The following is a 16,648-nucleotide window of genomic DNA, read 5'->3' on the forward strand; positions in this document are numbered from 1 at the left end:
CCCTCGAAGAAGGGCTCAGGCCTGAAAATGTTGGTTGTATAGTTTCACCTCCTGTGAACACTACGAGACCTGCTGAGTTCCTCCAGCATCTTAGAGTATCTAATGGGATTCAGTAACTGTGTAAACAAACATCTGTGCTGTACTTCTCTGCAATGGGAAGTCCCATTTAAGAAGGAAACACCAAAGACATGGATATTGTGAAGACTGGTGTCTTTTATTTTTTTTCATTCTCCCCACTGTCTCTCGAACGTTTTGTGAAAAAAAAAGGCAGGCCACATTCTGCATCAGCCATCTTAGATTGCCACACCAATTACACATACTCACAAATTCAGAATATCATCAATGCTGAGTAAAAATAATTTACCAGTACAAAAATACCAGCAATCAAGCACTACAGAACATCACAAGGACTCAACAGCACCAAGCAAATAGATCAGATTTGCGTAAGGCAGTGGCCAATCAAGTAGGCAGGAAGGCAATCAAAAAATCCACTTAATGTATGCTTCCAACTACAAACTGCGTGCTCTGAGGATAGCTGATTCATAAAACACAGTGGTACATTGTCTGAGACTTTTGGTTAAGCACGATAACATTGGTCTTCAATAGTAATTACCAATCAGACACCCGGGGTTTCACTTTATAGTTAAATTATATCTACTCTGTTTGCTCATGTCCTTAAAACCTAATTGGCACTTCACTGCAGTGGATTCAACTTATAAAGGGAAGGGATCCCATACCATATAATCACGTTCTAAATTGCACGATTATCACTGAGACAATGAGAAAATGGACTACATGACATACAAGGTGACTAATGATGGCTTTCACCTGTCATTTGATTACATTAGACCTGTTTCATGTAAGAGTAGGAAACATACCAAGAAGTGATCCAGAACAAGTTCCAACAGATTTATCATCTGCTAGAGTTTCATTTCGTGGCAATGCAGTTGGAAATATACACATAGCCTTTTTAAAAACTTTTTTTTTAAGCCCAAGCATCAATTCGGTCCAAGTCAAAAGTATAGCTTCAGCAAATACAACATGGGTACAATTTGAAACCTCTGACCAGAGCCAGCATGCATACAGAATCGAACTCTTCCTTCATTTAGGTCTGGAGTTTCTTTTCCACCCCCTGCCGCCTTCAATGAGGGTGAGAGCTCTTAAACTCACTCCAATCAGGGCTGAACTATGAGCCCATTTTGAAATGTACCCCCTCTCTCATCAAGCAATCATTTTTTTTTTGTCAAACAGTCAGTGGCCTCTTTCACTATCCACGCTATTTATGCCACACCTCTGGATGGAATGAAAAGCCTTAATTAAGCAATTAATTACTAAAATGGTTAACGGCTGCGTACTATTGTAGCTCCAGTATTGACACGTTAAAAACGGCAACTTAGACTATTAGTTGTGCTGTAAAATACACCCACTTTTAGTCATCTAACCACGGTGAGCTTAGGGAGAAAAAAACTGGAGATATGAATTTCGGTGTTAATTCTTGCTAGCTCTAACTGTCACTCTAAGAAGATGTTAAATACAATAGTTTCTGGTGTGCATATAAGCTTACAGTCCAATGGCAAGGCATTACATGCTAACATTAATAAATAGGATTATCCTGATACAACATTATAAAAAATCACATTGAGAATAATATTAAATGCTTCTGATGTTTTGTGTTCATCGTAAAAACATTAGGTTAAAAACATCATCTTAAACAACCCCACTATAGCTTGGTGTGACCTCTTAAATCACACTGCTCCAATGAAGGATTCCTTCTGTTCACTATTGGGCAATGATGATTGTTAAAATGCCCATTCATTCATTCCCCTATTAACTTAAATTTGTGAACAATAGATTTCAACCAGTAACCTCACGGAATAATCAAGTGAAGGTCTGTTAACGTCTGATGTTGTAACTATTCTCTCTGAGGCCAGTTACCAGGCAGAATAGCAATAAATAGAAGGTGTTATTCATCCCAAGGAGAACAATGCAATGCTGGACATGTTTGAAAATATATGCATGCACTGTGACAAAAGCATTTTGTGGTATTTGTATTCTTACCCGATATGCTGATATGGTGTTGTCTATCTACGTACAGGGGTATAACAGGCTGCCACTGAATGTTTTTAAAAAAATACTTTATTCTGTGATTCCCGATGTAATGTAACAAAGCCAAGTAAAGTCAACTGGATGGTCTCCAAGCCCTGTGATGCTCTCCTCTGTATTTCCTAGGGAAACTGGAGTGGTTAATTTTTACCCTGTTAGTCTCCATAACCTTGCCTTATATTTCACCCAAGAGTTTTCATAGAGTTTTCAGGTATTTCCAAATTAGTGGTGAAAAAACTTTGAACAAAGCGATCACCAGATTTAACCGGAAGCACAGTGACCAATTAGTGAAAAATAGAGCTGATATTTGAAAGGGACAGAGAAGTGCACGAATTATGCACTTGGGTTAAACATCAGTGACTTTGGCTGTATTTATGGCAGTGTCACAGATGATATGACAGACAAGTATTTAAATCCAGCATTTATCTACTTTTTTTCAAATAAATAGAATGGGAACAAGTATGAATGACATTTTTTTTTAATGCCAATGTGTATTCCAAAAGGGAAACCAGTGAACTAGCAAACAAACGATAATGTCATTTCTTAACTGTTGCTTGCAAATGTGCAAAATAGATGGAGTGATTTCAGGGTGTAAATGATAAAAAGTGCTGAGACAGGCATATCATCCTTTCATGCCAAATGTCTATTTTATGAAGAAACTAGATGGCCTATTTTCAGCTTTACCTAATGGTTATTTCACAAAGAAAATGTATTTTTTTTCTTGCAGCACCAATTGAGATGGAAGATCAGAGAAAAAGCTCAAGTTAGAAGTATTTCTTTGTGAAAATCTGTTAAGAACTTTGGAACAACTTTGCTTCAGTTAAGGTTGTTATGACTTGACCAGCCATAGTGTGACAACATTTTCTGCTTTGAAATGTTTTGTGAACTCCTCTACAGATATTTTTGTTGCAAATTCCAATATATATTGGCATCTTCTACTAAACCAATTAATTTAACATTTGTCCATTACTGTATAAATATTGTGGTGTTAGATATATCTTCCACTTGAGTTATGTTGAGTGAATTATAATATATAGATGCCATTCAACTAGTTGGAACCTTCAATGTGAAGGCTAGAAATATTTATAGAAGGAAGGTTTACATTTTTGGCTTTGTATTTTAAATGAACTGAGTAATGGATGAATTTGGTTAAATAATGGTTTATAAAAACATGTTAACATGTACAGCACATTCCATTCATCTTTAACATATTAAGAACAGAAAGTGTTCTCAATATTATTTTAGACATTGAGCTGTATATGATTTTCATTTTAAGGTTAATTGTGCATTGGAGATATTGCCCAGTGAGCAATACATTGATAGTTACTGGTGTTTTGCAAGAGACACAGATGTCTGAAATACAGAGAGAAAAGTCATTAATTTACATCATGTGTGCAGAGACCATTTTAATAGTGTTTTGAAAACTTTTGATGTTCTTTGCCACAGTTTGAGGTTTTTAGTGAGAGCACATGACAGATCAGTGCACACAAGAAAGTGTCAGGGCTTATGTTCGTGAAACTGGAAGGAAAGTGGGTTTTATGTTGAAACTGTTATCTGAATGATTTTAGAATCTTAAAATCTGCATGCAACTTGGAGTCAAAATGTAACTTTTAGTTACCCTTCCTGTTTACTAAACAGTGTTGCCTTGTTGCAATTTCAAAAAAAAATCCATTCTACATATTTAAAATGAAACCAGTCAAATTAATGTTGCAGTTGCATATGACGGTATCAGTTAAAGTATCAAATTTAGCAAATTTTGAAACAGGAAAACATTTTGTTTTTGAAGATTATCAACGTGCTAAATGAATATGCTTGTCAAATGATGGAAGACATCAAATATTTAAGATGTCTGACATTTTCATTTATAATTTCGAGAATTCCATTTCACCGAACAAATGCAGAACTTGTGATTTTTCCAATGCTGTTTAAATTTTAAATGCCAAGGTATTAACTTAAAAGTGCTGTGATTTAAAAAAAAATGTTATTTAGTAAGTGGGGGAAATATGTTTCCAATTATGATCTACATGCATCTCTGTTTTGTTACTTTCTCTGAATGTATTATAAATGCCAACTCAACACTTTACATGGAATTTCTTCAAAAATAATAAAATTTGAGGTAATCTACTGATTGAAAGTGTAACATTTTCAAATTGTCCACAATTGTGGACAAGTTAATATCAAAGCAGCAAATAATGTGATCAGGGGAATTTAAGAAGCGCTGCAAAAAATCAGTGAAGGTATTTTCTAATGAGAATACTTTAATAAATATTACTAAAATAGTGACAATAATAACTAGCAGGAGAAAGGCCCAGAAGCTTGTGTGCTAGTAACTGCCCTGCAGATTCTTAAAGGCAGATTTCTAAATGTAAGTGGAGATGGTTTGTGAGTTAGGGGGGTGCTGATTGAACACTTTCTCTTGGGCATTGACACCATTTTAGGTCTTGCATTGACTTCTGACAGAGGAACAAACTTTATCTCGCTTTCTTGGTTCTCCCATCCGGGTTAACTCTCTTGCTAATTATTTCACACGTGCTGCAAGGCATGATCGACGTGTCTTTGGAATGATGTGAGGACGTGTAGATAAGGCAGCCATGTGAATCAATTTCCTCATCCTGAATTACTGGAGACGGTTACTGTGCTAGCTAGCCCTGTTGTAAATAAAAGTGTAAAGAGTTGAAGAGCATCCAGGAATGGTAGGAGGTCTGAAGGCAAAGTGTCCTAACTTTCACAATTTCAAGCCTTAGGAGCATTTGAATTTGAGCATTACAAAATTGGTTTTGATTTTTTTTAAATGCTCCCCAATTAATAAATGGATTTCATGCAGTCATATGCTGTTTGATATCTAATGCACAGAGGCAGCAAAGTTCTATAAATTGAGATTCAATTCATGTAAAACTCCCCAAATGCATTCATCACAAGAAAATATTATTGTCAAATTCACCAATGCCTTTGAATTCCATTCTGTCTTGCTACCTCCTACTTTACCTATATTTTTGCTACTGTCATAAAATCTAATGAGAACTTTTATTTTTACATTCTGCAAATCTTTCTCCTATAATATGAAGAGGCAAAATAGTGGACTTCGCTATAATTTTTGTTCCAATTACAGCTGAATAACATTTGGCAGCCACCAAGATGTTCTGATGAATTGGTTAGAGTATTGCAGCAATTTGCAGGGCCGAGCATAAAGTGAACGGAATGGGGACTATAGAAGTCAGCTGGTCACATCCTTTTCTCTCTGCAGGCTACTGTTGAATAGCAAATAAATAATCAATGCACGCCACTCCAGATTGTAATGTAATTCTGCCATTCGTCATGTAAGGAACATGTGTCAACAGGACATTTGTGTACAAGATAATGAGGCATTGACATGATCAAATATTCATGAATTGTTGGGTGAACTAAAATTGGGTTTAATCAGTTAGATTACAATTAAATATTATCAATTCCATGGAGATTGTGTTGAAGATAAATAACAACCTCAAATTTAAGATCAAAATGAGGCCTTACCCACCAATAATTGGCACTTTGCTTTATTCTTAAAACAAGTGGATATTCATTCCCATCACATTTAAAAGGATACCATTTTCACTTACATTTTTACTTCTTAAAATAACATTGCATACAGTGAAACAGAGAGCCAGAGAAATTTTGTACAGTGCAAGAAATTCCAAATGATGGTCATCAAACTGCCAGAACAACATCAAGAACATTTAAATTAAGCCACACTGTTTGACTGGAAAACTTTCCCGCCTTTAGCCATACGGGGAATGGTCCACACATCAAAGGGGAGAGAGTAGTTGAGGCTGGTGACCTTTCACCTTCAGGCATTTTGCTCGGTGGCCTTTTTTTCATCTTCTTTAGCTTCTTTGTTCTGGGCACTTTCCGACTGTTTACTTTCATCCACGGAATCTGAAAAGGGACACATTTATTTTGAGAGAATGGTACCCTTATTGAAAGAAAATCATCTATCAGTTTAATCTATGTTTAAAATAAACAAATCAACATCCTCAAATTGTTAGTAAAGGCACAGAGAGTGATGAAAATATCTTAATTTTATTCTGTAAATCATTCCACAGCTAAAGCCATCATTTGTTACTTGCATTAAAATCTTTTTTTTCAATAACCCAGTTCCCTTGCCATCCCCTATCTCATTGTTCAGTTGCAGTTTAAGCTGAGGTTCCAGTTCCAAAGGCCTCTTCATGACAGTCTTTTGTGTTGCATCTCTCCATTGTCCCCCGCTTTGACAATTCTGTTAATCTCCGACTGGAAAAACTCCTCTTTTTGACAGTGCCAGACTCTCAGCTCCATCCACAGCTTTCTTACCTTGGATTCTGAGGTGCCCAGAGGAACTATTGTCTCTCTCCAGTTGCCCACTTTGAGATCTAATTCAAACCAAAGTGCTGTGCTCCACATGCAGATTTCTGTAACCAGCAAATCTTTCAGACAAGGTAAAAACACAAAATGCCAGCAGGCAGCCGTATTCTCTCTACCTTAATGAAGGGCTCAAGCCCAAAATGTTGGTGATGTATTTCCACCTTTTCGACCTTTCCCCTCCCCTTTCCTGTCTTTCCAGTTCTCCCTTCCCTTCCCACTTACCCACCCAGCCATACCTCCTCCCCTCTCCTTGCCCCCCCATCCACTTATCTCCTGCCTTTACCACCCTCCCGACCCTTTTGTTCGGATGCCTGCCAGCATTCATACCTTGAAGGGCTCAAGCCCAAAACATTGGTTATGCATATCCACCCTTTGCTACATAAAGGACACTGTTTGACCTGCTGAGCTGCTCCAGCATTGTGTGTGTTTTACTTCAACCATGGTGTCTACAAAATTTCATGATTTAAATCTTTCAGTCATGTGGAAACTATGTTTGCCTGATGTCCATCAAAGAGTAAAAGCTTCTTCTACTTACCCTTTAGGAAGGGCTAGAACTACTTTCTCAAGCTATTTAATCCTATAATTTAAATGTTGCTTTCAATGCAAAGCTTCCATCCTCTTACTTTTACCATGACCTTTCACGTTCCACCTCCATAACCTTGCAAATGTTCGTCTTGTATCTGCATTTTGCATTTGTTCACTACAGACCTAAATTTTCCAATGGTGTCTTGAAGGGCCTAACATTCCTGCTCGAAATATATTCACCTTCAGTTCAATTTGAACTGCAATTGCCCATCACTATTTAACTTTAAGGATCAAGTGTGGCTAAAGGTCCTTTTATACCCAATTGACATACCAACACCATATATTTTTCGAGAGTGTAAACTGCAGCACTCAAAGAAAACCCCTGCAGGTCACGGGGAGAACATGCAAACTCCTTAAAGCAGCAGATTTGAACTGATCTATAACAGCATTGTGTTAACTGCTGTTAACCACATGCTGCTCAAAGTAACATCCTCCCCTCCTGAGTGCATTGACTTAAATTTTCACCCTTGCAATCCCCTGCCTCCTCAAAGCTTTTAAGCACTCAAACAGCTGACCATTTCGTCATCTTGGTGTTTTCCTCACCTCCTTCACCATCCGGTTTTCACCAGTTCAAAGTCCATACTGGAGAATTCCAACCCTGATCTAATCTCCTTAAGATGCTTGTTTAAAAAGCAAAACCTATTTAGCCAAGCTTTTGGTTGCATTCCAAAATTTCCATATTTGGCTGTTTAATAATGTATTGAGTATAGTTTTTTTTTCAAACACAGAGAATGGTAGGTGCCTGGAATATATTGCCAGGGGTGGTGGTGGAGGCTGGCACAATAAGGAGATCCATTACAACCTCTTATAATAGTTGTACTACTTTCAATCAATTGCCTTGGTTTGTACAGCATTTTGGTCAATGCAAGTTGAAAAAATGTGCTATATAAACAAGAGCTTGAACTTAAAGGCACATGGATGTAAGAATAATAGAGGGCTATGGGTGTGAGGTGGGGAAGGTCAGCACATTAGGGGCTGAAGGACCTCTACTGTGCTGTCATGTTCTATGTGTAGAATATTTGACCATATATAAATCAGAGTACAAATGACCACCCCCTCCCCCATTCAGTTTACATACCTACCTTTATACCCGGTATTTTAGCCAATTCTCTCCCCTAATGATCATTTGACATTGCATGAAATTATGTATAATGTCCTTTTACTTTGTGATCTCTGATTAAACGAGAACACAATAAATCGTTGACAATTCATTTAACAGACAATTATTGGATTAAGAATCAAAATGGAACATTTCTTTGGATGCAAAGCGGGGGCGGGGAAAGAAAATCACATGGCGGAATAAAACCAGTGCATGGTTTCATAGCTCCAAAGGAAATAGGCCAATGACAATTTTTCTCAAGCAAAATATTTCAGTAACAATTGGGTCTAGAGCAGTAATTCTCAACCTCCCTTCCCACCCACATCCCACCTTAAGTAATCCCTTACTCATCACAGAGCACCGATGGCACAGGGATTACTTAAAGTGGGATGTGGGTGGAAAGAAAAAGGATAAGAACCACTGATTTAACCAATGCCCCTAAATGGGTGAACTACAATACCATTTTCCTGCACACTAGAGCCTATAATTTCTAAATTGCACATGTTTTCTGATTTGTTAACTGGTTACAGGTGTTGTTTTCTGTTAAATCCTGAGTTATTATTGATGGGGAATTTTGAAAATATAACTCCTATATTACATTTATCAGATTCTCAGTCGTAATTTGTTAAATTAGCTCTGGGGGTAGCAAGGAAATGTACTGTAACTTGGAAATCAGAAATTTCATTAACATTGGGAAGATGGCAAACAGAGATTCAAAGTTGTATCCCATTAGAAAAAAAAACATAATTTGAGATGTAAATAATCCATATTTTTACAGATTTGAGCCTGTATGCTTGAACATTAGGTTTGAATTTATAAATAATTCCTTTGAATCCTTTGGACCAGTGAAGTCTTCCCTTAATAAATTGTTCTTTTGTGAAAGGTTTTTGGGATCTTGAATGTTTTCTAAACCAATCTAATTTAATATATATCTATATTCATTGTAGTATTTTAGTAATATAGTTTTTTGGAGTTTAATTTTTTTTTAGTGGGGGATAGGTTTTAGACGGGGGTTTTTATTTTGTATCTTTTTTTCTCGTATAGATAAACATTTTTTTCAATCAATCATTTGTAACAATGTGATGGTTTTTATTTGATTTATATGTATTGATTCTAAATAAAATATTCCAAAAAAAAGAAATTCTTTTAAAGAAGAGAATCAAGTAGAATTTTTAAAAATATCCATTCCATTTTTTTATTTCTTAATTTTCTCTTTTGGGGGTGGGGCTTAGTTCATTTTTTTCTTAGGGTTTCTGGGGGATTGAATGGGTTGGGGTGGGCTTTTTTCTTTATCTTTCTATTTTCATTTTTAAATTTATAACATCCATGTTTGATTACTTGTGAATGAAATGTATGGAATGTAATTGATTGTATGACTTCTATAAATAAACAATTTTTTAAAAAGACAACCAAGTATTTGAAGCAATTGTAACAGAATATAGATATGTTTTTGGGAGATAAATTGGGGCAGGTTTTTTTTTAGTGTAGGTCACGTACAAACACTTTAAAACAGATTTTAATTAAAATACTAGAGCTCTGCTCATGCTGGACATGTCAGGGCCTCAGAGCCTTTGCAAAAGGAGAGTGCCCAAAAGACTCCACTGATGGATTGTTGCTAACAAAAAGGCAACAGATGAAAGAGGTTGTTGGAACTGCAGATTGTCTGGAGTGGAACTTGCTGTTCTAAGAGGGTTATGTGGTTTTGTAAGCAGAGAGAGTCAAACAAGCTTTTTTTCTCTCAAAGAGAGAGAGAGAGACAAACACACAGACAATAGTTCTACAGTTTTACAGTCAGCAGCAGCAACTGGGACTGGAACAGGACAAGCTGGCAAGCTTGTGGAAAACTACATTTGGAAGACAGGTTATGAGTGCTTAGTTCAGCCTGGTCAAAGCCCTGTGGTTCATGCAAGAGGAGAGGACTGGCTGTCTAATGTTTCACTTGAAATTGAAGAAACAAAAAGGAACTCTGTGGTGACCTGAAAGAAAGAGGTTATCATCTGGAGAACCCTTAAATGGCAAGTTTCTTTGGCAAGATATTGAAATGGCTAATGGAAGTGAATCAGAGTTGGTGTCCAGGAACAACAAACCTCTGTCTGAAAACTGACAAGAACCTTTTTAAAAAAAAGTCTCTTGTTTTTTTTTTAAGATCTTTTAAATATTCAGGCCAATAATAAAAATAAATCAATTTTGCATAAGTATGAAAAAGAAAACCACAACCCCACCTACCCCATCAGCCAGCTCTCTTAAGGAGAGCCAAAGTTATGAATAAAAAGAAAAACTGAAAATATTTACAATAAATCAGTATATCTAAATGCATATACTCCAAGTAAGGAGACCACTTTTTAAACAAAAAAAATAATTGTCATGCAAATTATATTTAATTTTTTCCATAATAATACAAGCCTTCAATTCATTATGCCAGCGTACTATATTAATCTTTATATTATCCTTCCAAGTACTAGCTACACATTTTCAGGCTACAGAAAACACTAAGCATACAAATGCAATTTGAAACTTATCCAACCCTAATCCCCTCAAAGAGACCATATAACCCAATAAAAAAATCAATGGGTCTAATGGTAATTTAATGTTATTTAATTTTTCAAAAACTAACTTAATTCCTTCCCAAAATGGTTGTACTTTAACACAAGACCAAACAGCATGTAAAAAAATTTCCAATACATAAACCAGATCTAAAACAAGAATCCGGATTACTAAAACCATATATTTTTCAATTTCTCCAGAGTTAAATATAACTGATGTAGAAAATTATAATTAACCATTCCATATCTTACATTCGTCAATTTAGTTACACTATCATAGCACATATCCTCCCAATGATCTCCCAGAAAAATATACGTTAAATCATTTTCCCATTTAAGCCTAGATTTCTCCCATTTTGGTTTATCCATACTATCTTGTAGCACTTGATACATAACTGAAATATAACCCTTCTTTGGTGTAGAGGAAGTCAAAGATTAAAATTTAATCAATATAGGTAAATTCATCTCTTTATCATAATTATCTTTTACAAAAGCTTTAAGTTGGTAGTACACAAACAAAGAATTTACAGATATATCAAATTGTTCCCTAAATTGATTGAAAGAAAGAAACTGTCCTTCCTCAAAACAATCCTGCAATGTCTTTAGATCCTTAGAATCCCAACCATTTAAATGATTATTAAACATTGAAAAAGGAATAAGCTAATTATTATATAATGGAGTTAAAATTGATAATTTACCTTTTGATCCTAAAACCATATTTCTTTTAGTCCAGACCTTTAACAAATGTTTTAATACTGGCATATTACATTCCCACAGCAAATTCATATTCCATCAAAATATAAATTAATGTAGCTCAACTTCAGAAATACAAGCCATCTCCACTTTCACCCAATTTGGGGGTTGATCCAAGTCCATCAACCTACTAACAAATTTCAACTGAGCTGCTTCATAATAATTTTGAAATTAAGTTAACTGAAGTCCATCTAATGCATATTTCCATGTGAGTTTATACAATGCTACTTGAGATAATTTACCTTTCCATAAAAACTTCCTCACCACTTTATTTAAATCTTGAAAAAAACTTTGAAAGGAAACATGATATCGACTGAAACAAATATTGAATTCGAGGAAAAATATTCATTTTAATACAATTTAACTGACCAATTAAGGTTAATAGAAGATCTTTCCATTTAATTAAATCCTCTTTAATCCTTTTTTAATAAAGGAACATAATTTAATTGATATAAAGATTGATAATCAGCATTTACAATTACTCCTAAATATTTAATTTTATCTGACCATTTTAATGTTATGATATTTTTATATTCTGTATAATCACCTTCTCCAACTGGCAAGATTTCACTCTTATCCTAATTAACTTTATATCCAGATAGCTCTCCAAATTGCAATAGACATTCGTGCAACTGTGACAACAACTGTTTTGGTTCTGTCAAATATATCAACATATCATCTGCAAATAAATCTTATATTCATCATCCATAACCCTCATCCCTCTTATCTTATCATTCTGTCTTATTGTCTGAGCTAACGGTTCAATAGCAAATGCAAACAAGGCTGGTGACAATGGACAACCTTATTGAGTTGAATATGTCAATTTAAATGGCAAATAAACTTGACAATTTGTCACCACCCTGGCAATTGGCTTTAACCCAACCAATAAAAAAGGGCCAAATTTAAACTACTCTAACACCTTAGTAAAAAATCCCATTCAACCCTATCAAAGGCTTTTTCCACATCCAGCGCAATCATCATTGAGTGGTTGGGCTGCTTTTGATATGCATTGACCAACATTATCAACTGAAGAATATTATCTGATGCTTTCCTATTCTTAATAAAACCTGTTTGATATATATGTATCAACTTTGGTATGTACTTAGCAAGCCAATTTGCTAACACTTATACTATAATTTTATAATCTACATTCAACAAAGAAATAGATATATATGAAGAGACTTTCAACTGGTTTCTAACTTTTTTTGCAATTACAGTAATTAAGGCACTCAAACAAGATTCTGGTAACATCTGTACTTCAGTTATTTGTTGTAATATATCCGCAAATACTGAAGATTAATCTTCATAAAAGATTTTATAAAATTCCACATCATCCCCTGGTGACTATCCATTTGATATCTCCTGTATAGCTGCCTTAATCTCAAAATCTGTAAATGGAGATTCCAATTCTATAACATCTTCCTCCCCTAATACTGGTAATGTTAATTTGGATAAATAAGATTCAATAAAACCATTGTCCTGCTTCCCCATAGAAGTATATAATTTTTGATAGAACGAATCAAACTGGTCATTAATTTCTTGAGGTTTATAGGTAACTATTGAATTCTTTTTAACAGCATTAATAGTCCGGGATACCTGTTCTGTTTTTAATTGCTACGCAAGTACCTTATGTGCCCTCTCGCCCAATTCATAACAATACTGTTTAGATCGATTAATTAAACGCTCAAATTCCTAAGTTTGTAATGTGTTATAACATAGTTTCAAATACGCTAAAGCAGCTCTTTTATCTTCTGTCACATCTTTCTGAAAATCTTTCTCTAACTCAGCAATTTGTTTCTCCAACACTAAACTTTCTGCCATATTTTGTTTCTTAACTTTCTTAGTATAACTAATAATCTGCCCTCTCAAATAAGCTTTCAAAGCATCCCATAGTAGAAAATGACTATCTACAGAATTAACATTCTCAGCCAAATACAAAGTAATCTGTTCTTTAACAGAAGTAATAAACTCTGTTTTTTTTTCAATAACATTGTATTAAACTTCCATCAGTAAGATGAATGTACCACGTCCGAGCTTACACAAGAAAAGAGCAATAAAGAATGATCCAACTATAACCCTACTTTTATATTCAGCCTGTAATACTCTATCCTGTAAATGTGCCGATACCAAAAAAAATCTATTCTGGAAAATGAATCATGATGAGATGAATAAAAAGAGAAATCTTTCTCCATAGGATTAACTCTTCTCCAAATACCAACCAAATTTAAATCTTACATCAAGGCCCCAATTTGTATTGCCATCTTTGATTTTCTTATACTTTTCAGAGATCTATCTAATAAAGGATCCAAAACACAATTAAAATCTCCCCTGATGAGAATATTTTCATTAGCTTGATTTAACAACAAAAAAGCTTCTGAAATAAACCATTCATAGTCTATATTAGGTGCATAAACATTAAGCAAAGTCCAAGATTCAGCAAAAATGTTACAGTTCACCCTCAAAACTCTCCCAGCATTTTCTTCCAACAATTCTAATTCAAATGGCAAACTCTCATGAATTAAAATCGCTGCACCTCTCGCCTTAGAATTAAAAGAAGAAGAACACATTTGACCAACCCAATCTCACTTCAATATCAAGTGTTCTTTTTCAGTCAAATGTGTTTCTTGCAAAAAAGCAATATCAACTTTCATTTTTTTATATAACCCAATACTCACTTCTGCTTAATTGCATTATTCAACCCCTGAACATTAAAAGTTGCAAATTTCAAATTGGACATTCCTACAAACTAATAAAATATTCACACACTACAAAGTATCGCTCCCCTTATAAATCCTTAAAATCGTAAACCCTTCCCCTAAAAAAACATCAAATTGAAAAAAAATAAAGAAAAATCACCCCTAAAAAATTTTTTTTAAAACACCCAAAGGTAGTAATGGCCTAAAAATTTGGGTGTGATAAAGCCCACTAGCGGCAGATGACTATCAAAGATTTCAGTGCCATCCACCACCACCATCACCAGCCAGACATATATACATTGTTTAATTAAACACAATCAAATATAGTAAGTATATTCAACCCAGTGATTCCAGCCCCAATGATTGTTCCAGGTCTTCAATATCAAGAAGACTTTGTCAGTTCTTCATTCTTTCCATACCTCCCATTCTTCCCATTCCCATTCCCATTTGCCCTTCTTTTAGGTGACAAAGATGAAGATCGACCATTCCCTCGCAAATCTGGCAACAAATTAGCAAAAGTTAATGCATCATGATCACTTTCAAAAAATTGGGATTGAAAATTTCTGTTTTTTAAAAAAAAAACTTTCAACACTGCAGGATAAGAAAAAGCAAATTTATATCCCTTCCGCCACAATACTTCTTTAGCTAAATTAAATTCCTGATGTCATCTAATAATTTCTTGACTCAAGTCCGTATAAACGAATACTCTATTATTTTGAGTCATCATTGGAGATTGACTTTTTCACACCGTCTCCACCGCCAGTTGTAATATCATTTCTCTATCTTGGTATTTCAAACAACGAATTAAAACCGCCTGTGGTGACTGTCCTGGAAACAACTTCTTCCTTAATGCTTGATCCAACTCCAGACCTTCCAGAAAAAACTCCTTGCCCAACACCTCAGGGATTCATTTCTTAAAAAATGTTATCTGGTTAGAACCTTCAATATCTTCTGGAAGGCCCACTATTTTTACATTATTCCTCCAACTTTGATATCCCAATGAATCAATCTTCAATCATTCCATTTTCTGAAACCCCCAGTCCACAAAAGAATCCTCCACTTTTTCCATTTTTTCCCTCTTACATTCCACTTGATTTTTGCATTCAAAAAAAGCTGCTTCAATTTTTTAAAAATTATCTTGTACAGTATCTACTGATTTTATACATCTATTAACATCACTTTTAATTAGTCATATCTTGCTTCATACTTGTCATTGCCTCACACATAGTACTCAGTTTAGTTTTCACTTCCAAAAATCCTTGAGTCATCTGCTGCGACATATTCTCCATTTGGTAAGCAATCCCTTCCAAAACAGTAAACACAGAGTCCAGTTCAGATTCCATCACCTCCCTTTGAGGCCTACCTTCTCTAGTCTCAGCCCTCATTTCTTCCTGTGTACATTCCAGTAAAGTTAAATCCTCTTCTTCTTCAACCACAACTGGTCCTTTTCCAGTGTGGCTGCGGGTCTGGACACCTGAAGACAGCGCACCAACCTCATCAGGCCATTGTCGCCCAGGTTCCCCCACAGCCCACACTTTTTCCAGTAATTCATGCACCCTTGGAGCACTGCGCATGCCCGGCAGAACCATTCATCGCGTAGGTGCATCCTCCGACGCTACACTGCGCGCCCCTGGACCACTAGGCAACATCGCGGGCTCGAGGGGTCCTCTCTTGGCTGGACCGCCTGCGCGCCCAGCTTCATGGGCGTGCGAGTCAGGACCAGCCGAGCTTGTCATCGAGCCAGTGCCATCTTGTGGATGCAGGATCGGCGCCGGCATAATACTCAGTGCAAGAGTCCTCTGAGGCCTGGGGGCTCCCATCAACGACTCCGAGGTTTCAACTTGATAGTATGCCTCAATTCTTCAACATTTTTATAAGGTAATTTCTTCTGTAATTGAGCTTTTGACTTTTTCACATTAGTAGCCATTGCAATCTTCCACTATTCCAAAAACGGGAAATACTACTTTTAACCACTTTTATAAATTTTAAAATTGAGTATTTAAAAATCTAGCTGAGGGAGTGTGGAATTGCACGTCTGTCTTCTACGCCATCTTGCCACGCCCCCCTGACAAGAACCTTCCTGAGCGGTAACCTTTTACCTTTCAAGCACCAAAGCCTGATGAACTTTATACATGTTAAGTTCAGTGCACAATATAAGAAATGCCTGCAACCAGTGAACTTGAAGGAATAAGAAGTGAGATTGGACTGTGAATCAAAGAGCTTTTCTGAACTTACACACACACACACACACACACACACACAACATACATGTGTGCTTAGAATTTGATGAGGGTTGTTAGATTAGTTAAGTCAATAGAGATAAGCTAAAATTTGATCCCATTTACATAGTTAAAGATAATTAAAAGCAACTTTTGTTTGGAAAATGAAACTATTTATTGAAGTCCATGTAAACATGAAGGAAAAACATTGAACAAAATAGACAGTTTTACTTGTTTCCATCTGAAGCTTGGGCTCAGAATTGGCATTTGTTT

General features: G+C 35.6%; 1 protein-coding gene across 1 annotated transcript in view; it reads right to left on the minus strand.

The window, feature by feature from the left end:
- Positions 1–195: 195 nt before the first annotated feature.
- Positions 196–16,648, minus strand: part of gap43 (growth associated protein 43) — a 240,594-nt gene continuing 224,141 nt past the window's right edge. The window contains exon 3 of the mRNA XM_069890221.1: positions 196–6,015. Coding sequence (XP_069746322.1) covers positions 5,927–6,015 — 89 coding nt within the window. The 3' untranslated portion in view covers positions 196–5,926. The remainder of the gene's footprint in view (positions 6,016–16,648) is intronic.

Source organism: Narcine bancroftii, chromosome 7 (assembly GCF_036971445.1).
Source record: "Narcine bancroftii isolate sNarBan1 chromosome 7, sNarBan1.hap1, whole genome shotgun sequence".
Lineage (NCBI taxonomy): Eukaryota > Metazoa > Chordata > Chondrichthyes > Torpediniformes > Narcinidae > Narcine > Narcine bancroftii.